Source organism: Coffea eugenioides, unplaced genomic scaffold (genome assembly GCF_003713205.1).
Source record: "Coffea eugenioides isolate CCC68of unplaced genomic scaffold, Ceug_1.0 ScVebR1_353;HRSCAF=1016, whole genome shotgun sequence".
Classification (NCBI taxonomy): domain Eukaryota; kingdom Viridiplantae; phylum Streptophyta; class Magnoliopsida; order Gentianales; family Rubiaceae; genus Coffea; species Coffea eugenioides.
Genome location: NW_020864126.1, coordinates 1 through 22,064, shown reverse-complemented (window position 1 = coordinate 22,064; position 22,064 = coordinate 1). Strand labels below are relative to the sequence as shown.

At 43.0% G+C, this 22,064-nt stretch overlaps 2 protein-coding genes across 2 annotated transcripts; both read left to right on the top strand.

The window, feature by feature from the left end:
- Positions 1–9,774: 9,774 nt before the first annotated feature.
- LOC113758044 lies at positions 9,775–12,723 on the top strand (the record flags this gene model as incomplete). Its single annotated transcript, XM_027301073.1, has 3 exons — positions 9,775–10,637; positions 10,869–11,124; positions 11,545–12,723. Coding segments are annotated over exons 1-3 (2,298 nt in total), but the record flags the coding sequence as incomplete, so codon positions are not given.
- Positions 12,724–17,901: 5,178 nt separating this feature from the next.
- On the top strand, positions 17,902–20,850 carry LOC113758043 (the record flags this gene model as incomplete). The annotated part of the gene is made up of 3 exons (XM_027301072.1): positions 17,902–18,764; positions 18,996–19,251; positions 19,672–20,850. Coding segments are annotated over exons 1-3 (2,298 nt in total), but the record flags the coding sequence as incomplete, so codon positions are not given.
- Positions 20,851–22,064: the final 1,214 nt, after the last annotated feature.

The following is a 22,064-nucleotide window of genomic DNA, read 5'->3' as shown; positions in this document are numbered from 1 at the left end:
TTTTGTAGCTCATAGTTAGAGGCGGAATTGGCCTTGGGTTAAAACATGAAAGTTGTAGGGAATGATATTTTAGAGGTGCCTACAAAATTTAAGGTCAATCGGAGCAGCTTACCTTGAGAAAAGACGGAATTACCCTTGCTGCCCTGGTTCTACCCGAATTTGAGAATTGCTTCTGTAATGGGTTATTTTGGTTGGGAATGCTTCGGAATTGGTTGTTGAGATCTTCTGATGAATTGTAACCCTATTTCTTATATTTCGGATGGCTTTGGAATTACTGGATTTGGACTTACGTAGCCTGATTTATGATGTTTGCACCAGAATGCAATTTGTGAACCTATTTTTGCGGTTCTGGTGTAGTATATTGCATTTTTGACCTGGTTACACTCAAAACTGGTCTGAGTGACCTTCTTCAATATTTTAGCCTTATCTCTTAGCTTCGAAACGGTGTATCTTGTACCTCCATCCGATAATCGTAGTGTCATTGGTACCAAAACCGCAAAATGATGTCAAAAACTATTTTTCTGGTTTTGAGCTTAACTTTCATTTCCGGACTTTTCCCAAGTTTGAATTGTACTTGTACTACTTGGAGCTTACTGAACGGCTATTGAATGAACTTATTTGTGTGACTTTGGGACTGGCCGAGGAAATAATGAAGCCATGATGGCTGGAAAAGTTAGCAAATTTAGTGGAAGTGCTGTCCGAGCTTTGAAAGGACTAGATTGCATTGAGTTTGTGATCTAAGACTTGGATTTGAGCAAGGCAATGATATATGATGGATGGTTTCTGAGCCATGGAGGTGAGTGACCCTAAACTGTTTCCAAAGTTACTTTTGAACTGTTTTCTTGCATTATTTACTCGATTGCATATCATGCGTGCTTGTATGTGAGTGTTCCTTGTTTGTTGTATTTTCTTGACTTCATGACTTGTATTATTGTTTGATAACGTGTTAAGTGCTTTCAATGATTTCCAAAACGAGTTTTCTAGGCGAGTGTGTACTTTATCGCACTCGACCTCGATAAATGTGAAATTTTCAAAGATGGAACGATTGAAATGTTACTTGTGCATGAATGTAAGCCTTTTGGCTGAACAGGCCACTGCCCCTTGTTACCGATCGACTCGAGCCAGAAGCGGACTCGGTCGGGCGATATGGTGACCTGGGTGAACGTTTGGTATACTCGAGTATTACCTTGTAGGTTGGTGGAGGTTGGTGGAGCCTGGCCGATGTCCAGGAAAGGTTGAATGAACGAACGAACGAACGAACGAGGGTTTTATTGATAAATGAAAAATGCATTTTCAAATGAATGAAGGAAAGGGGAATGACAGGAGAACGAACGAACGAATGAACGAACGAACGTATCCTTTTCATGTATGGTTTCTTGTAAATGTTGTAATTGTTTCTTGACTTATCGTTTGATATATGACATCTTTGAAATGAACTATTGTGAAACCGATTTGATTACTGATTTTACTGGTTACTCGCTGAGCTTCTAGCTCACCCCAAAACGATTTTATTCCCCTCCACAGGGCTCAAGGCGAAGGAAGGACTTGTAGTACTTATTCACGTGACTGGATGGCTTATTTGGAATTGTTTCCGCTTCGCTTATGACATGTAATTATTGGAGAATTTGATGTAATATTTGAGATGTACATTGTATTTGTTTGAGGACTGTAGTGAACGACTGAGTCCCGGCGAGAGCTGGGCAGGCGACCCGCCGAACCTTGGGGTACGCCCTAGGGGGAGGTGGGGCCGTCACAGTTGGTATCAGAGCTTAGGCTTCAGATCTCTGTAGTGTATCCTAGGCTTGAAGTTTAGGATGCCGGACTGTGGGTTTGATTTGACTCTTAGTGTTTGCTTGGAATGCTTGAGTGATTCTTGCGGAATTTCTTGACTTGATTGGTACAAGATGGAATGTCGAGGACGACATTCTTTTAAGGAGGGGAGTTTGTGACGCTCCAAAAGAATGAGTGCGAGAACCCGAAAATTTTCTAAGTTTCTAGGGTTTATTGTATTGTTCGCCCGCCTTTTCGACATTTTCTTTATTAGAAAATTCCCCAGATAATTTTATTGAGTAAATATAGTTTTTAGATGATTTTTCTAGTATCAGTTAGTTTTTGAGAAATTAAGAACATATATCGGACGTGGGACCCACTAGTGCGGAAAGTTCGGTAAAATTCGGCCAGTTAGGTTAAGTTTTGGATACCGGATTTATTTTACCAGGTGCTAAGAGATAATTAGAGGTTGTTATATGGATGAGAGTGGAGAGACAAAAAGATAAGTTTTAAACCTAAAGGTGACAAGTGTCACCATCCAATTCACTCTTGACTTTGACCATTTAACTTTACCTTTACCTTTACCAAATAAATACCACAAATTGGCCAAAACATCCTCTTATTTTCTCCACTCTTGGCCGAATTTCTTGGAGAGCAAAAGAAAGAAAAGCTTCCAATTTTTGCCTTCATTTCTTGCTCAATCTTAGGATTCAACCGTTAAAATTCAAAATTCCTCCATAAAAGTCACTTGCTTAGGAAGATTGAAGGTAGTGGTGGAGTGATTAGAGAAGGCAAAGGACTAAACCATCACCTTTCTTGATATTTCAAGGTATCATGTCTAGCAATCCTTTCTTTGTTCTTGATGATGTTAAATTAGTGACTTGTGGTGGCTAAAGAGATGTTTTAGTGGAAGATTTCATGATTTTGGTTGAGATTGATGACTTTTTCTATTTACTCATGATTTTTCTGTTTTAATATGATTCATATGGTGTGGCTATGTATGATGATTGCAAATGATATAGAATGAAGCTAGAAGGAGTATTTGGTGGTTAATTGCAAGAAATTTCTGTTTTGGAAGGAAAATTGGAAAACTAGGGTTTATGTTCCTACATTCTGCCCGGTTTTGTAGCTCATAGTTAGAGGCCGAATTGGCCTTGGGTTAAAACATGAAAGTTATAGGTAATCATATTTTAGAGGTGCCTGCAAAATTTAAGCTCAATCGGAGCAGCTTACCTTGAGAAAAGACGGAATTACCTTTGCTGCCCTGGTTCTACCCGAATTTGAGAATTGCTTCTGTAATGGGTTATGTTGGTTGGGAATGCTTCGGAATTGGTTGTTGAGATCTTCTGATGAATTGTAGCCCTATTTCTTAGCTTTCGGATGGCTTTGGAATTACTGGAGTTGGACTTACGTAGCCTGATTTATGATGTTTGCACCAGAATGCAATTTGTGAACCTGTTTTTGCGGTTCTGGTGTAGTATATTACATTTTTGACCTGATTACACTCGAAACTGGGCTGAGTGACCTTCTTCAATATTGTAGCCTTATCTCTTAGCTTCGAAACGGTGTATCTTTCACCTCCATCCGATAATCGTAGTGTCATTGGTGCCAAAACCGCAAAATGATGTCAAAAACTATTTTTCTGGTTTTGAGCTTAACTTTCATTTCCGGACTTTTCCCTAGTTTGAATTGTACTTGTACTACTTGGAGCTTACTGAACGGCTATTGAATGAACTTATTTGTGTGACTTTGGGACTGGCCGAGGAAATAATGAAGCCATGATGGCTGGAAAAGTTAGCAAATTTAGTGGAAGTGCTGTCCGAGCTTTGAAAGGACTTGATTGCATTGAGTTTGTGATCTAAGACTTGGATTTGAGCAAGGCAATGATATATGATGGATGGTTTCTGAGCCATGGAGGTGAGTGACCCTAAACTGTTTCCAAAGTTACTTTTGAACTGTTTTCTTGCATTATTTACTCGATTGCATATCATGCGTGCTTGTATGTGAGTGTTCCTTGTTTGTTGTATTTTCTTGACTTCATGACTTGTATTATTGTTTGATAACGTGTTAAGTGCTTCCAATGATTTCCAAAACGAGTTTTCTAGGCGAGTGTGTACTTTATCGCACTCGACCTCGATAAATGTGAAATTTTCAAAGATGGAACGATTGAAATGTTACTTGTGCATGAATGTAAGCCTTTTGGCTGAACTGGCCACTGCCCCTTGTTACCGATCGACTCGAGCCAGAAGCGAACTCGGTCGGGCGATATGGTGACCTGGGTGAACGTTTGGTATACTCGAGTATTACCTTGTAGGTTGGTGGAGGTTGGTGGAGCCTGGCCGATGTCCAGGAAAGGTTGAATGAACGAACGAACGAACGAACGAGGGTTTTATTGATAAATGAAAAATGCATTTTCAAATGAATGAAGGAAAGGGGAATGACAGGAGAACGAACGAATGAACGAACGAACGTATCCTTTTCATGTATGGTTTCTTGTAAATGTTGTAATTGTTTCTTGACTTATCGTTTGATATATGACATCTTTGAAATGAACTATTGTGAAACCGATTTGATTACTGATTTTACTGGTTACTCGCTGAGCTTTTAGCTCACCCCAAAATGATTTTATTCCCCTCCACAGGGCTCAAGGCGAAGGAAGGACTTGTAGTACTTAATCACGTGACTGGATGGCTTATTTGGAATTGTTTCCGCTTCGCTTATGTCATGTAATTATTGGAGAATTTGATGTAATATTTGAGATGTGCATTGTATTTGTTTGAGGACTGTAGTGAACGACTGAGTCCCGGCGAGAACTGGGCAGGCGACCCGCCGAACCTTGGGGTACGCCCTAGGGGGAGGTGGGGCCGTCACAGTTGGTATCAGAGCTTAGGCTTCAGATCTCTGTAGTGTATCCTAGGCTTGAAGTTTAGGATGCCGGACTGTGGGTTTGATTTGACTCTTAGTGTTTGCTTCGAATGCTTGAGTGATTCTTGCAGAATTTCTTGACTTGATTGGTACAAGATGGAATGTCGAGGACGACATTCTTTTAAGGAGGTGAGTTTGTGATGCTCCAAAAGAATGAGTGCGAGAACCCGAAAATTTTCTAAGTTTCTAGGGTTTATTGTATTGTTCGCTCGCCTTTTCGACATTTTCTTTATTAGAAAATTCCCCAGATAATTTTATTGAGTAAATATAGTTTTTAGATGATTTTTCTAGTATCAGTTAGTTTTTGAGAAATTAAGAACATATATCGGACGTGGGACCCACTAGTGCGGAAAGTTCGGTAAAATTCGGCCAGTTAGGTTAAGTTTTGGATACCGGATTTATTTTACCAGGTGCTAAGAGATAATTAGAGGTTGTTATACGGATGAGAGTGGAGAGACAAAAAGATAAGTTTTAAACCTAAAGGTGACAAGGGTCACCATCCAATTCACTCTTGATTTTGACCATTTAACTTTACCTTTACCTTTACCAAATAAATACCACAAATTGGCCAAAACATCCTCTTATTTTCTCCACTCTTGGCCGAATTTCTTGGAGAGCAAAAGAAAGAAAAGCTTCCAATTTTTGCCTTCATTTCTTGCTCAATCTTGGGATTCAACCGTTAAAATTCCAAATTCCTCCATAAAAGTCACTTGCTTAGGAAGATTGAAGGTAGTGGTGGAGTGATTAGAGAAGGCAAAGGACTAAACCATCACCTTTCTTGATATTTCAAGGTATCATGTCTAGCAATCCTTTCTTTGTTCTTGATGATGTTAAATTAGTGACTTGTGGTGGCTAAAGAGATGTTTTAGTGGAAGATTTCATGATTTTGGTTGAGATTGATGACTTTTTCTATTTACTCATGATTTTTCTGTTTTAATATGATTCATATGGTGTGGCTATGTATGATGATTGGAAATGATATAGAATGAAGCTAGAAGGTGTATTTGGTGGTTAATTGCAAGAAATTTCTGTTTTGGAAGGAAAATTGGAAAACTAGGGTTTATGTTCCTACATTCTGCCCGATTTTGTAGCTCATAGTTAGAGGCCGAATTGGCCTTGGGTTAAAACATGAAAGTTGTAGGGAATGATATTTTAGAGGTTTCTACAAAATTTCAGGTCAATCGGAGCAGCGTACCTTGAGAAAAGATGGAATTACCCTTGCTGCCCTGGTTCTACCCGAATTTGAGGTCTTCTGATGAATTTTATCCCTGTTTCTTAGCTTTCGTATGGCTTTAGAATTACTGGATTTGGACTTACGTAGCCTGATTTATGATGTTTGCACCAGAATGCAATTTGTGAACCTGTTTTTGCGGTTCTGGTGTAGTATATTGCATTTTTGACCTGGTTACACTCGAAACTGGGCTGACTGACCTTCTTCAATATTGTATCCTTATCTCTTAGTTTCGAAACGGTGTATCTTGTACCTCCATCCGATAATCGTAGTGTCATTGGTGCCAAAACCGCAAAATGATGTCAAAAACTGTTTTTCTGGTTTTGAGCTTAACTTTCATTTCCGGACTTTTCCTGGGAGAACCCAGAAAAAAAAATTTTTATTTATTTATTTATTATTTTATTCCTGTGCACCCGTTTTTTTTTATTTTCTTTATTATATTCCTTTTATCAACATTTTATCAGTAAATATAGTTTTAAAATCATTTTCTAGTATAAGGTAGTTCGTGAGAAATTTGGAACGTATTTTGGGACGTGGGACCCGCTAGTGCATTTAGTGAGAGAAATTCGGCCGATTCGGTTAAATATTGCCTATAGGGATTTAATTACTAGGTGTTAGGAGATAATTGGAGGTTACCTAGATGAATTAATACTGAGGAGACAAGAACATGACTTCTAGCAACAATAAGGTGCCAAGTGTCCACTTGTCATTAGCTTAAACTTGCCTAACTTTTGGCCTAACTTCTTTAACTTTACTTAAAGTCTAATTTTGACCAAGATGACTTCACTTCTTCCTCCCTCTTGGCCGAATGCTCCTTGGAAGCAAAAGGAAAAGATTCTTCAACCTTCATCTTCAAATCCTTGCTCAAATCTTGAAAACTAGCCGTTTGTTTCTTGAATTAGTCCATAAAAACATCTTGCTTAGGGTCTTTGAAGAACTTGGTGGTGTTGTTTTGGAAGAAAATCACCTAAGCTACAACCTTTCTTGAAGAACTAAGGTATCTTGCTTGGAACTCATCTTTTGGTTTTAATTTTGGCCAATTGGTGCCTTATATTAGTTATATACGTGATTTTCCGGAAGATTTGGTGGCTTGGAGTGAAGTTTCCTAATTTTCTGATTTTTGTTGGAATTTTTCTGTTTTCCATGATTGATTATGATTGAGCTTGAATTGATGGTTCCAAATGGTGTTTTATAGCTCTCTTGTGAGTTAATTGGAGTTAATTGCGGGAAATTGCCGCTTGTGCGGAAAATTTCAGATTTAGGGTTTCAATTTGGGGGTTTTCTATAGTTGATTGTTGAACTTCTAATTGGCTATAATTGAAGGGTATTGTGACCCTAATGAAGTATATTGAGTGGCTTATGACTTGTTTGGGTGCTTGTGGTTGTGTTGGATAGTTTTATTGGTTGTCTTGCAGGTTGGAAAAGCTGAAATTGTAGGGGAAATGCTGTCCGAGTGTCTAGGGTATTAGATTCTTGTGAGTTGGGTTGAGATTGACTAGAAATGAACGGTTTTTGGGTTTGTTTCTACTTTTAACCCTAAATGTTATGTATTTTACATTTTCAAGCTATATTTGGGTCTTGCCTGAATAGTTCCTAGAAAAAGGTATTCGACTTGTGTTTTAGTTTTCATTGTACTTTCTTGATTGTTATAGGGCGTGCCGGTGATCCGAGGCTCACGTCGGACGAAAACTTGTGAAATTTCTTTGTTGAACTTGGTGAGTGTACTACTCACATGTTTGTTATTCCGTGGCTTTCTTGTACGTGAATTCTGTGGTTTGGACTAGTTGTGATGATTGTTTGAGCTAGGTGAGGCGAGGGTGTACTTTACCACTCTCGTACTCTCTAGCCTCCTTGACTGGGTATTATACTAAGCTTACTTGACTGTTTATGATATTACTTGAATATTATTGACTATACTGGATTTGGTATCGCTTGGATACCAACTTTACTGTTCACTCTGAGCTCTACCTCATTGGAAGTCAATGGACTCGAGCCAGTAAGGACTTGGTCGGGGACATTTGACAAGCCATGGGGACTGTAGTTGGGAATCTTTGGGTATGAGACCCTTGATTCCGGTATACTCGAGTAATACCAATTCTGTACTGTTTGGTGTTCGGGCCCGGTAAGGGGAAAGTGAGGTGGACGGATAATTGGAGTAAAGAGGAGTCTACGGTCATGATTACCTGGTATACATTGACGGAGAGTCAATGAGATGAGATCAAGCATGGCAAAAGAGGAAAAGGGCTCTTGAGAGCCATCCGTATCCTTTTATTCCCTACACTTGGGTGTTGTTGATTTTACTTACTTGACGTGCGTATTTGGACTGAATATTCTTGTGTTTATGTGATCCTGGTATATTTTGGTGATGGTACCTCATTGGGCGAAAGCTCACTCCGTGAATTTTGTTTTCCTTACAGGGATTTACCTTTTGGACTTTTGAGTTTGAAGATGAGTTGAGTAGAGCTAGTTGAGAGATTTTGTATAGCTCCTCAATAGTTGGCAACTTGATTGTACTTGGATTTACATGTTTCCTTTTGGCTTGTAATCATACAAATGTGGTTGGTAACAGTGTGTGGGTATTCATGTTCCATGTATTCTACTTGGCTTGTATATATATTCCTTTCCGGGATTGTAAGCAGTTATTTGCATTTCATTGGGTTCTGGCTGATTGTGACGTGGCAGTCACTATTCACTTTACGTTTTAACTTTTGTTTTCCGTTTCTTGATTGATGGTTGGGTTAAGCGCGTTAGTAGTTTCCCGAACGACTTGAATTAATGTTTTACCGCTTTAGTAGTCCTGGCGAGAGCTGGGCAGGCAGTCCGCTAACCCCTTTGGTACGCCTTAGGGGAAGGTGGGGCTGTCACAGGTGGTATCAGAGCCTAGGTTAGAATTACCCTGGGCGAACCCCAAACCTGGTCCTTAGATGCCATTAAGTATGAATATATTGTCTAAGCTATAAACCTTTGCTCTCTTTGTAGGTTATGGCCGGCACTAGTGGAGCGGGCGGAGACGAGCCACCTCAGAGGCACCCACGGGTTATTGACTACCAGGAGAGACCAGGAGGTCCGATTCGGCTGTGGTATACCGCTAGCCGAACCCGCCGCTGTAGGCGTTGCCAGTTTTATTCTTACGCGGACCACGTGGTTGTGGCAGTGCTTGCTGAGCGACGGAGGCTTAGATGTGCCGCCGCCAGGGAGCGCACTGAGACCCTTAGGCTTAGGGGCATCACGCGGATGCAGGCCGATAGGATTGGGGAGCTCCAGGGGGACGTGGCCATGGAGCAGGAGAGGACGAACGCTCTGAGAGAGCAGTTGCAGGTGGTTAACGACCGCCTCACTAGGGTAGTCCGGGAGGTGAGAGACCGGTCCGGCGCTATTATCGATGAGTGTGGGGCACTCATCCAGGGAGTGATTGGCGCCAATGCGCCAGGGGGAGTTCCAGGTGGCGGAGCTCCAGGTCAGGGAGGCGCCCCTAGCTCTAGCTCGGGGGGGGGAGTCGGTTGGCTCCGTTGAGGACTAGATTAGGGTTTTTGAGCCTTGTTTTGATCCCGTGTGAGGGATACCTAGGAAAAGCTTTTGGTTAGCTGTGTTGTATCTTTTGGGACCTAGGTTGTACAGTGTATCTTGACAGACCCTCTTTTGGCTTCACGGGAGTACTTTTGTATATATTTGCTTGACTGCTCATGTATGACTGTTTGACACAGTTATGTGTTCTGTGTATAACTGTTCTATGTGTATATATATCTTATGTGGTGTTTATTTTGGTTCTTCGATCATGCTTATATGCCTATATTTATATGTACTTTTAATATTATTTTGTACCTCGACTTTAGAGTGACATTAGAGCAATGGAAGGCACTCGTAGTGGACGAGGCCGCGGGCGCGGGGTTAGGCAACCCACAACTGACGAGGGTACTAGGGATACCACGACTGAACCAAATCCTGAACCTAGGGTTGACCCTAATGCCCAGATAGCTGCTGCATTGCAGCAAATGACCGACCTGTTAGCCCACGTAGTGCAACAGCAGGGCCAACCTCCTATCCAGCAACCTGGGAACCCTGGCCATGTAGTAGAGAGTGAAGATCGGGCCCTAGAGAGATTTCAGAAGTTCTCTCCACCAAAATTTCTGGGCGGGCCAGATCCGGACGTGGCCGAAAAATGGTTAGAGAAAATGATAGATATTTTCGCCGCCCTACACTATTCAGAGGAGAGGCAGGTTACTTTCGCTGTATTCCAACTGGAAGGGGCCGCGCGTTCTTGGTGGAACGTGATACGAATGAAGTGGGACCGGGAACAAACCCCAAGAACATGGGTAAACTTTGTGAGGGACTTCAATGCGAAATACTTTCCCCCTCTAGTCCAGGAAAAGAAGGAGGACGAGTTCATTAGACTCCGTCAGGGGATGCAATCGGTGGCTGAGTACGAGAGCCAGTTTACTCGTTTATCTAAGTTCGCCCCTGAACTCATTCTAACGGAGCAAAGGAGAGTTCGGCGTTTTATTCAAGGGCTCAATGTGGAAATTCAAAAGGATCTGGCGGTAGCCCAGATCAATATCTTTAGTGACGCCGTGGAGAAAGCTTTGCGAGTTGAAAATGCCAGGCTTCAAGTAAGGAACTTTCAGGTGAAAAAACGGGGGTTATCTGCGAGTAGTTCGACCCAAGGGGATAAAGGGACCCCTCCCAAGTTTGGAAGAGGAGCAGGGGGAGGAAGGCAATCGGGGATGACACGAGGGACTCCACCGAGGGGTGGTCACAATGGACGGGGCCCGCAGAGAAGCGTCTCACAAGGAAGTTCGGCCTCAGTTACCCGCGGACCCTGTGGATTTTGTGGGAAACCAAACCACACTGAGGACAACTGTTGGAGGAAAGAAAGGAAATGCTTGCGCTGCGGGAGTGCGGAGCATTAAATAGCTAACTGTCCGGTGTTACCTCGGGAGGCTAGAGTAACCACCCAGTCGTCGAAGGCTAACTCGGGACAGTCCAAGGTAGAAGGGACAAAGCCAAAGGTGCCAGCTCGGGTTTACTCCCTTGAGCAACAACAAGTCCCTGATTCCTCTGGGGTTGTAGAAGGTACGATCCCTGTTTTTCATCGTCTAGCTAGGATTTTGGTCGACCCTGGTGCTACCCATTCCTTTGTTAACCCCGATTTTATGTACGGCATTGATATAACCCCTGTTAGCTTGCCTTATGACTTAGAAGTTAGTACTCCTACGGGGGACCAACGTTTGATTACTGGTTTGATGTATACAAATTGCGAAATTTGGGTAGGAGAGAGGAAGCTTTTGGGGAATCTTATAAGTTTAGCTATTAAGGGGTACGACGTTATATTGGGTATGGACTGGCTAGCTAAGTACGATGCACAACTTGATTGTAAGAGAAAAATAGTGGAATTTCGTATACCGGGGGAGGCAACCCTAAGGCTCGATATAAGGGGTAGTTTAGCCTCATCTGCATTGATTTCGGGTATGCGGGCAAGGAAATTTCTGTATAGAGGGGCCCAAGGGTTCCTAGCTTTTCTTATAAACACTCCTACTGATAAGTTGAGGGTTGAAGATGTGCCTGTAGTAAGTGAGTATCCGGATGTGTTTCCTGATGAATTAGTAACTTTACCTCCGGAGAGAGAGATAGAGTTTAAGATTGACCTGTTACCGGGGACATCACCTATCTCTAAGACCCCCTATCGAATGGCACCTGCTGAGCTCAAGGAGTTGAAATTACAGTTGCAAGACCTGTTGGAGCGTGGGTTTATTCAGGAGAGTGGATCTCCGTGGGGGGCTCCGGTACTATTTGTTAAGAAGAAGGATGGAACTTTAAGATTGTGTATCGATTATCGGGGATTAAACAATATGACCATTAAGAACAAATACCCACTTCCCCATATCGATGAACTGTTTGACCAGTTGCAAGGCGCGGTGGTCTTTTCAAAGTTAGATCTCCGACAGGGTTACTATCAGTTGCTTATTAAGAAAGAAGATGTACCCAAGACTGCTTTCAATTCTAGATATGGGCATTTTGAGTTTGCAGTCATGCCCTTTGGGTTGACCAATGCCCCTGCCGCCTTTATGGATTTGATGCATCGGGTTTTCAAACCCTACCTGGACCGATTTGTTGTCGTGTTTATTGACGACATCTTGGTCTATTCTAAAACCCGTGAGGAACATGAGCAGCATTTGAAGCTAGTGTTACAAACCCTAAGAGATCATCGGCTATACGCCAAATTTAGTAAGTGTGAATTTTGGTTGGAGAAAATCTCTTTCTTGGGACATGTGATTTCAAAAGAAGGTATTACAGTGGATCCCGCGAAAGTAGAGGCAGTGGCTGAATGGAAGAGGCCAGAAAACCCCACTGAGATTCGCAGTTTCTTAGGGTTGGCTGGGTACTATAGACGCTTTATTAAAGACTTTTCCAAACTGGCCGGCCCTTTAACCGATCTAACGAAGAAAAATAGCCGTTTTGTGTGGGATACTAGGTGTGAAACCAGTTTTCAGGAGTTGAAGCGAAGGTTAACCATGGCTCCTGTTTTGGCCTTACCAAATGGGAAAGACAGTTTTACTGTTTATACCGATGCTTCGAGGGAAGGCTTAGGGTGTGTGTTAATGCAAAACAAGAACGTGATTGCCTTTGCCTCTAGGAAACTAAAAACCCATGAACAAAACTACCCTACCCATGACTTGGAGTTAGCTGCTGTGGTCTTTGCTCTGAAAAAGTGGAGACACTATCTCTACGGGGTTACCTTTGAGGTTTATTCAGACCATAAGAGTCTTAAATACCTTTTCTCCCAAAAAGAGTTGAATATGAGGCAACGCCGGTGGATGGAACTCTTAGAAGATTATGACTGAACGATCAACTACCATCCCGGTAAGGCCAACGTAGTGGCAGACGCCCTAAGTCGGAAGGCTCAAGTAGCAAGGTTGATGGTCAAGGAGTGGGAAATGTTAGGAGCAGCTAGTGAATGGAACCCTCGTATGGGATGCAAGAAAATCACTTTTGGAAATATTCGAGTAACATCTGCTATTCTTGATAGAATTAAAGAAGCCCAAGAGAAGGATCCGATGGTACAAAAGTGGAAGGAAAAGGTGGAAAAGGAAGCACTACCTGATTTCAATTTGGGTCCTGAAGGGATTTTAAGATATAGGAACCGCGTAGTAGTAGCCAATGATGAAACCCTGAAAAGAGAAATTTTAGAGGAAGCCCATCGATCGAAATACACGATCCATCCTGGTAGTAATAAGATGTACCAAGACTTGCGACGGTTGTACTGGTGGGATAAGATGAAGAGGGAGATTGCTCAATATATCCAAACCTGTCTGATTTGCCAGCAAGTCAAGGCTGAACACCAAAAACCCTCTGGACTGTTACAACCTCTTGAGATACCTGAATGGAAGTGGGAAAATATCACGATGGACTTTGTTTCTGGACTGCCAAGAACTCAGAAAGGACATGATGCCGTTTGGGTGATCGTTGATCGGTTGACCAAATCGGCTCATTTCTTACCCGTGAATGTGAAGGATTCCATGGATAAGTTGGCTAGGTTGTACCTGAATGAAATTGTGAGGTTGCATGGGGTTCCAGTGAGTATAGTTTCAGACCGAGATCCTCGTTTTGTATCGCGGTTTTGGCAAAAGTTTCAGGAGAACTTGGGGACCAAAATCAACCTTAGTACCACTTATCACCCCCAGACGGATGGACAGTCAGAGCGAACCATTCAAACCCTCGAGGATATGTTACGGACTTGTATTCTGGATTTTGGGGGTAATTGGGGTCAACATATGACTTTGGTAGAGTTTGCCTACAATAACAGTTTCCATTCGTCCATTCAAATGGCACCATATGAAGCTCTCTACGGACGGAAGTGTCGTTCGCCCATTTATTGGGATGAAGTAGGGGAAAAGAAAGCTCTAGATCCAACAACCATTCCTTGGATGGAGGATGCACAAGAGAAGGTTAAATTGATTCGTCAAAGACTCCAAACAGCTCAAAGCCGACAAAAGAGCTACGCAGATAACCGAAGGAAAGATTTAGAGTTCGAAGTTGGAGACCGTGTTTTCCTTAAAATTACACCACTACGAAGCGTCACTGCGGGTAGAGGAAAGAAACTTCAACCACGGTTCGTGGGGCCTTACAAAATTCTCCAACGAGTTGAGAAGGTAGCGTACCGACTCGAGTTGCCGCCAAGTTTATCTCGGATTCATGACGTCTTCCATGTTTCGATGCTGAAAAAATACTATCCTGATCCAACCCACGTTGTGCGACCAGAGGAGATTGAGTTAGATGAGGCACTTACTTACGAAGAAAGACCTGTACAAGTACTCGATCGAAGGATTAAGGAACTGAGGAATAAGCAAATTCCATTGGTAAAGGTTTTGTGAAGAAATCATGGAATAGAAGAGGCAACTTGGGAGTTGGAGGAAGAGATGCAAAAGAAATACCCTGAGTTATTTAGTAACCCAGGTGAGCAATTTCGAGGGCGAAATTCTTTAAGGGGGAGAGAGTGTGAGAACCCAGAAAAAAAAATTTTTATTTATTTATTTATTATTTTATTCCTGTGCACCCGTTTTTTTTTATTTTCTTTATTATATTCCTTTTATCAACATTTTATCAGTAAATATAGTTTTAAAATCATTTTCTAGTATAAGGTAGTTCGTGAGAAATTTGGAACGTATTTTGGGACGTGGGACCCGCTAGTGCATTTAGTGAGAGAAATTCGGCCGATTCGGTTAAATATTGCCTATAGGGATTTAATTACTAGGTGTTAGGAGATAATTGGAGGTTACCTAGATGAATTAATACTGAGGAGACAAGAACATGACTTCTAGCAACAATAAGGTGCCAAGTGTCCACTTGTCATTAGCTTAAACTTGCCTAACTTTTGGCCTAACTTCTTTAACTTTACTTAAAGTCTAATTTTGACCAAGATGACTTCACTTCTTCCTCCCTCTTGGCCGAATGCTCCTTGGAAGCAAAAGGAAAAGATTCTTCAACCTTCATCTTCAAATCCTTGCTCAAATCTTGAAAACTAGCCGTTTGTTTCTTGAATTAGTCCATAAAAACATCTTGCTTAGGGTCTTTGAAGAACTTGGTGGTGTTGTTTTGGAAGAAAATCACCTAAGCTACAACCTTTCTTGAAGAACTAAGGTATCTTGCTTGGAACTCATCTTTTGGTTTTAATTTTGGCCAATTGGTGCCTTATATTAGTTATATACGTGATTTTCCGGAAGATTTGGTGGCTTGGAGTGAAGTTTCCTAATTTTCTGATTTTTGTTGGAATTTTTCTGTTTTCCATGATTGATTATGATTGAGCTTGAATTGATGGTTCCAAATGGTGTTTTATAGCTCTCTTGTGAGTTAATTGGAGTTAATTGCGGGAAATTGCCGCTTGTGCGGAAAATTTCAGATTTAGGGTTTCAATTTGGGGGTTTTCTATAGTTGATTGTTGAACTTCTAATTGGCTATAAGTGAAGGGTATTGTGACCCTAATGAAGTATATTGAGTGGCTTATGACTTGTTTGGGTGCTTGTGGTTGTGTTGGATAGTTTTATTGGTTGTCTTGCAGGTTGGAAAAGCTGAAATTGTAGGGGAAATGCTGTCCTAGTGTCTAGGGTATTAGATTCTTGTGAGTTGGGTTGAGATTGACTAGAAATGAACAGTTTTTGGGTTTGTTTCTACTTTTAACCCTAAATGTTATGTATTTTACATTTTCAAGCTATATTTGGGTCTTGCCTGAATAGTTCCTAGAAAAAGGTATTCGACTTGTGTTTGAGTTTTCATTGTACTTTCTTGATTGTTATAGGGCGTGCCGGTGATCCGAGGCTCACGTCGGACGAAAACTTGTGAAATTTCTTTGTTGAACTTGGTGAGTGTACTACTCACATGTTTGTTATTCCGTGGCTTTCTTGTACGTGAATTCTGTGGTTTGGACTAGTTGTGATGATTGTTTGAGCTAGGTGAGGCGAGGGTGTACTTTACCACTCTCGTACTCTCTAGCCTCCTTGACTGGGTATTATACTAAGCTTACTTGACTGTTTATGATATTACTTGAATATTATTGACTATACTGGATTTGGTATCGCTTGGATACCAACTTTACTGTTCACTCTGAGCTCTACCTCATTGGAAGTCAATGGACTCGAGCCAGTAAGGACTTGGTCGGGGACATTTGACAAGCCATGGGGACTGTATTTGGGAATCTTTGGGTATGAGACCCTTGATTCCGGTATACTCGAGTAATACCAACTCTGTACTGTTTGGTGTTCGGGCCCGGTAAGGGGAAAGTGAGGTGGACGGATAATTGGAGTAAAGAGGAGTCTACGGTCATGATTACCTGGTATACATTGACGGAGAGTCAATGAGATGAGATCAAGCATGGCAAAAGAGGAAAAGGGCTCTTGAGAGCCATCCGTATCCTTTTATTCCCTACACTTGGGTGTTGTTGATTTTACTTACTTGACGTGCGTATTTGGACTGAATATTCTTGTGTTTATGTGATCCTGGTATATTTTGGTGATGGTACCTCATTGGGCGAAAGCTCACTCCGTGAATTTTATTTTCCTTACAGGGATTTACCTTTTGGACTTTTGAGTTTGAAGATGAGTTGAGTAGAGCTAGTTGAGATTTGTACTTGGATTTTAAATGTTTCCTTTTGGCTTGTAAACCCACGAATGTGGTTTGTAACAATGTGTGTGTACTCCTGTTCTATGTAATATATTTGGCTTGTATATATACCTTTTGGGGATTGTTGAAAGTTACCTGTTTTTAGTTGGGCCTTGGTGGTTTGTGACGTGGCAATGCTCTATTTGCTTTACGTTTTGGATTTCCAATTTTCCGTTTCTCGTTTGTTGGTTTGGTTAAGCGCGCTAGTAGATTCCCGAACGCCTTGAGTTACTGTTTTACCGTTTTAGTAGTCCTGGCGAGAGCTGGGCAGGCAGTCCGCTAACCCCTTTGGTACGCCTTAGGGGAAGGTGGGGCTGTCACAGGTGGTATCAGAGCCTAGGTTAGAAATACTCTGGGCGAACCTGAAACCTGGTTCTTAGAACTTTTGGGATTGTGTTTAGACGCCATTACGTGTGAATATATTGGCTAAGCTATAAACCTTTGTTATCTTTGTAGGTTATGGCTGGCACTAGTGGAGCGGGCGGAGACGAGCCACCTCAGAGGCGCCCACGGGTTATCGACTTCCAGGAGAGGCCAGGAGGTCCGATTCGGCTGTGGTATACCGCTAGCCGAACCCGCCGCTGTAGGCGTTGCCAGTTTTATTCTTACGCAGACCACGTGGTTGTGGCAGTGCTTGCTGAGCGACGGAGGCTTAGATGTGCCGCCGCCAGGGAGCGCACTGAGACCCTTAGGCTTAGGGGCATCACGCGGATGCAGGCCGATAGGATTGGGGAGCTCCAGGGGAACGTGGCCATGGAGCAGGAGAGGACGAACGCTCTGAGAGAGCAGTTGCAGGTGGTTAACGACCGCCTCACTAGGGTAGTCCGGGAGGTGAGAGACCGGTCCGGCGCTATTATCGATGAGTGTGGGGCACTCATCCAGGGAGTGATTGGCGCCAATGCGCCAGGGGGAGTTCCAGGTGGCGGAGCTCCAGGTCAGGGAGGCGCCCCTAGCTCTAGCTCGGGGGGGGGAGTCGGTTGGCTCCGTTGAGGACTAGATTAGGGTTTTTGAGCCTTGTTTTGATCCCGTGTGAGGGATACCTAGGAAAAGCTTTTGGTTAGCTGTGTTGTATCTTTTGGGACCTAGGTTGTACAGTGTATCTTGACAGACCCTCTTTTGGCTTCACGGGAGTACTTTTGTATATATTTGCTTGACTGCTCATGTATGACTGTTTGACACAGTTATGTGTTCTGTGTATAACTGTTCTATGTGTATATATATCTTATGTGGTGTTTATTTTGGTTCTTCGATCATGCTTATATGCCTATATTTATATGTACTTTTAATATTATTTTGTACCTCGACTTTAGAGTGACATTAGAGCAATGGAAGGCACTCGTAGTGGACGAGGCCGCGGGCGCGGGGTTAGGCAACCCACAACTGACGAGGGTACTAGGGATACCACGACTGAACCAAATCCTGAACCTAGGGTTGACCCTAATGCCCAGATAGCTGCTGCATTGCAGCAAATGACCGACCTGTTAGCCCACGTAGTGCAACAGCAGGGCCAACCTCCTATCCAGCAACCTGGGAACCCTGGCCATGTAGTAGAGAGTGAAGATCGGGCCCTAGAGAGATTTCAGAAGTTCTCTCCACCAAAATTTCTGGGCGGGCCAGATCCGGACGTGGCCGAAAAATGGTTAGAGAAAATGATAGATATTTTCGCCGCCCTACACTATTCAGAGGAGAGGCAGGTTACTTTCGCTGTATTCCAACTGGAAGGGGCCGCGCGTTCTTGGTGGAACGTGATACGAATGAAGTGGGACCGGGAACAAACCCCAAGAACATGGGTAAACTTTGTGAGGGACTTCAATGCGAAATACTTTCCCCCTCTAGTCCAGGAAAAGAAGGAGGACGAGTTCATTAGACTCCGTCAGGGGATGCAATCGGTGGCTGAGTACGAGAGCCAGTTTACTCGTTTATCTAAGTTCGCCCCTGAACTCATTCTAACGGAGCAAAGGAGAGTTCGGCGTTTTATTCAAGGGCTCAATGTGGAAATTCAAAAGGATCTGGCGGTAGCCCAGATCAATATCTTTAGTGACGCCGTGGAGAAAGCTTTGCGAGTTGAAAATGCCAGGCTTCAAGTAAGGAACTTTCAGGTGAAAAAACGGGGGTTCTCTGCGAGTAGTTCGACCCAAGGGGATAAAGGGACCCCTCCCAAGTTTGGAAGAGGAGCAGGGGGAGGAAGGCAATCGGGGATGACACGAGGGACTCCACCGAGGGGTGGTCACAATGGACGGGGCCCGCAGAGAAGCGTCTCACAAGGAAGTTCGGCCTCAGTTACCCGCGGACCCTGTGGATTTTGTGGGAAACCAAACCACACTGAGGACAACTGTTGGAGGAAAGAAAGGAAATGCTTGCGCTGCGGGAGTGCGGAGCATTAAATAGCTAACTGTCCGGTGTTACCTCGGGAGGCTAGAGTAACCACCCAGTCGTCGAAGGCTAACTCGGGACAGTCCAAGGTAGAAGGGACAAAGCCAAAGGTGCCAGCTCGGGTTTACTCCCTTGAGCAACAACAAGTCCCTGATTCCTCTGGGGTTGTAGAAGGTACGATCCCTGTTTTTCATCGTCTAGCTAGGATTTTGGTTGACCCTGGTGCTACCCATTCCTTTGTTAACCCCGATTTTATGTACGGCATTGATATAACCCCTGTTAGCTTGCCTTATGACTTAGAAGTTAGTACTCCTACGGGGGACCAACGTTTGATTACTGGTTTGATGTATACAAATTGCGAAATTTGGGTAGGAGAGAGGAAGCTTTTGGGGAATCTTATAAGTTTAGCTATTAAGGGGTACGACGTTATATTGGGTATGGACTGGCTAGCTAAGTACGATGCACAACTTGATTGTAAGAGAAAAATAGTGGAATTTCGTATACCGGGGGAGGCAACCCTAAGGCTCGATATAAGGGGTAGTTTAGCCTCATCTGCATTGATTTCGGGTATGCGGGCTAGGAAATTTCTGTATAGAGGGGCCCAAGGGTTCCTAGCTTTTCTTATAAACACTCCTACTGATAAGTTGAGGGTTGAAGATGTGCCTGTAGTAAGTGAGTATCCGGATGTGTTTCCTGATGAATTAGTAACTTTACCTCCGGAGAGAGAGATAGAGTTTAAGATTGACCTGTTACCGGGGACATCACCTATCTCTAAGACCCCCTACCGAATGGCACCTGCTGAGCTCAAGGAGTTGAAATTACAGTTGCAAGACCTGTTGGAGCGTGGGTTTATTCAGGAGAGTGGATCTCCGTGGGGGGCTCCGGTACTATTTGTTAAGAAGAAGGATGGAACTTTAAGATTGTGTATCGATTATCGGGGATTAAACAATATGACCATTAAGAACAAATACCCACTTCCCCATATCGATGAACTGTTTGACCAGTTGCAAGGCGCGGTGGTCTTTTCAAAGTTAGATCTCCGACAGGGTTACTATCAGTTGCTTATTAAGAAAGAAGATGTACCCAAGACTGCTTTCAATTCTAGATATGGGCATTTTGAGTTTGCAGTCATGCCCTTTGGGTTGACCAATGCCCCTGCCGCCTTTATGGATTTGATGCATCGGGTTTTCAAACCCTACCTGGACCGATTTGTTGTCGTGTTTATTGACGACATCTTGGTCTATTCTAAAACCCGTGAGGAACATGAGCAGCATTTGAAGCTAGTGTTACAAACCCTAAGAGATCATCGGCTATACGCCAAATTTAGTAAGTGTGAATTTTGGTTGGAGAAAATCTCTTTCTTGGGACATGTGATTTCAAAAGAAGGTATTACAGTGGATCCCGCGAAAGTAGAGGCAGTGGCTGAATGGAAGAGGCCAGAAAACCCCACTGAGATTCGCAGTTTCTTAGGGTTGGCTGGGTACTATAGACGCTTTATTAAAGACTTTTCCAAACTGGCCGGCCCTTTAACCGATCTAACGAAGAAAAATAGCCGTTTTGTGTGGGATACTAGGTGTGAAACCAGTTTTCAGGAGTTGAAGCGAAGGTTAACCATGGCTCCTGTTTTGGCCTTACCAAATGGGAAAGACAGTTTTACTGTTTATACCGATGCTTCGAGGGAAGGCTTAGGGTGTGTGTTAATGCAAAACAAGAACGTGATTGCCTTTGCCTCTAGGAAACTAAAAACCCATGAACAAAACTACCCTACCCATGACTTGGAGTTAGCTGCTGTGGTCTTTGCTCTGAAAAAGTGGAGACACTATCTCTACGGGGTTACCTTTGAGGTTTATTCAGACCATAAGAGTCTTAAATACCTTTTCTCCCAAAAAGAGTTGAATATGAGGCAACGCCGGTGGATGGAACTCTTAGAAGATTATGACTGAACGATCAACTACCATCCCGGTAAGGCCAACGTAGTGGCAGACGCCCTAAGTCGGAAGGCTCAAGTAGCAAGGTTGATGGTCAAGGAGTGGGAAATGTTAGGAGCAGCTAGTGAATGGAACCCTCGTATGGGATGCAAGAAAATCACTTTTGGAAATATTCGAGTAACATCTGCTATTCTTGATAGAATTAAAGAAGCCCAAGAGAAGGATCCGATGGTACAAAAGTGGAAGGAAAAGGTGGAAAAGGAAGCACTACCTGATTTCAATTTGGGTCCTGAAGGGATTTTAAGATATAGGAACCGCGTAGTAGTAGCCAATGATGAAACCCTGAAAAGAGAAATTTTAGAGGAAGCCCATCGATCGAAATACACGATCCATCCTGGTAGTAATAAGATGTACCAAGACTTGCGACGGTTGTACTGGTGGGATAAGATGAAGAGGGAGATTGCTCAATATATCCAAACCTGTCTGATTTGCCAGCAAGTCAAGGCTGAACACCAAAAACCCTCTGGACTGTTACAACCTCTTGAGATACCTGAATGGAAGTGGGAAAATATCACGATGGACTTTGTTTCTGGACTGCCAAGAACTCAGAAAGGACATGATGCCGTTTGGGTGATCGTTGATCGGTTGACCAAATCGGCTCATTTCTTACCCGTGAATGTGAAGGATTCCATGGATAAGCTGGCTCGATTGTACCTGAATGAAATTGTGAGGTTGCATGGGGTTCCAGTGAGTATAGTTTCAGACCGAGATCCTCGTTTTGTATCGAGGTTTTGGCAAAAGTTTCAGGAGAACTTGGGGACCAAAATCAACCTTAGTACCACTTATCACCCCCAGACGGATGGACAGTCAGAGCGAACCATTCAAACCCTCGAGGATATGTTACGAACTTGTATTCTGGATTTTGGGGGTAATTGGGGTCAACATATGACTTTGGTAGAGTTTGCCTACAATAACAGTTTCCATTCGTCCATTCAAATGGCACCATATGAAGCTCTCTACGGACGGAAGTGTCGTTCGCCCATTTATTGGGATGAAGTAGGGGAAAAGAAAGCTCTAGATCCAACAACCATTCCTTGGATGGAGGATGCACAAGAGAAGGTTAAATTGATTCGTCAAAGACTCCAAACAGCTCAAAGCCGACAAAAGAGCTACGCAGATAACCGAAG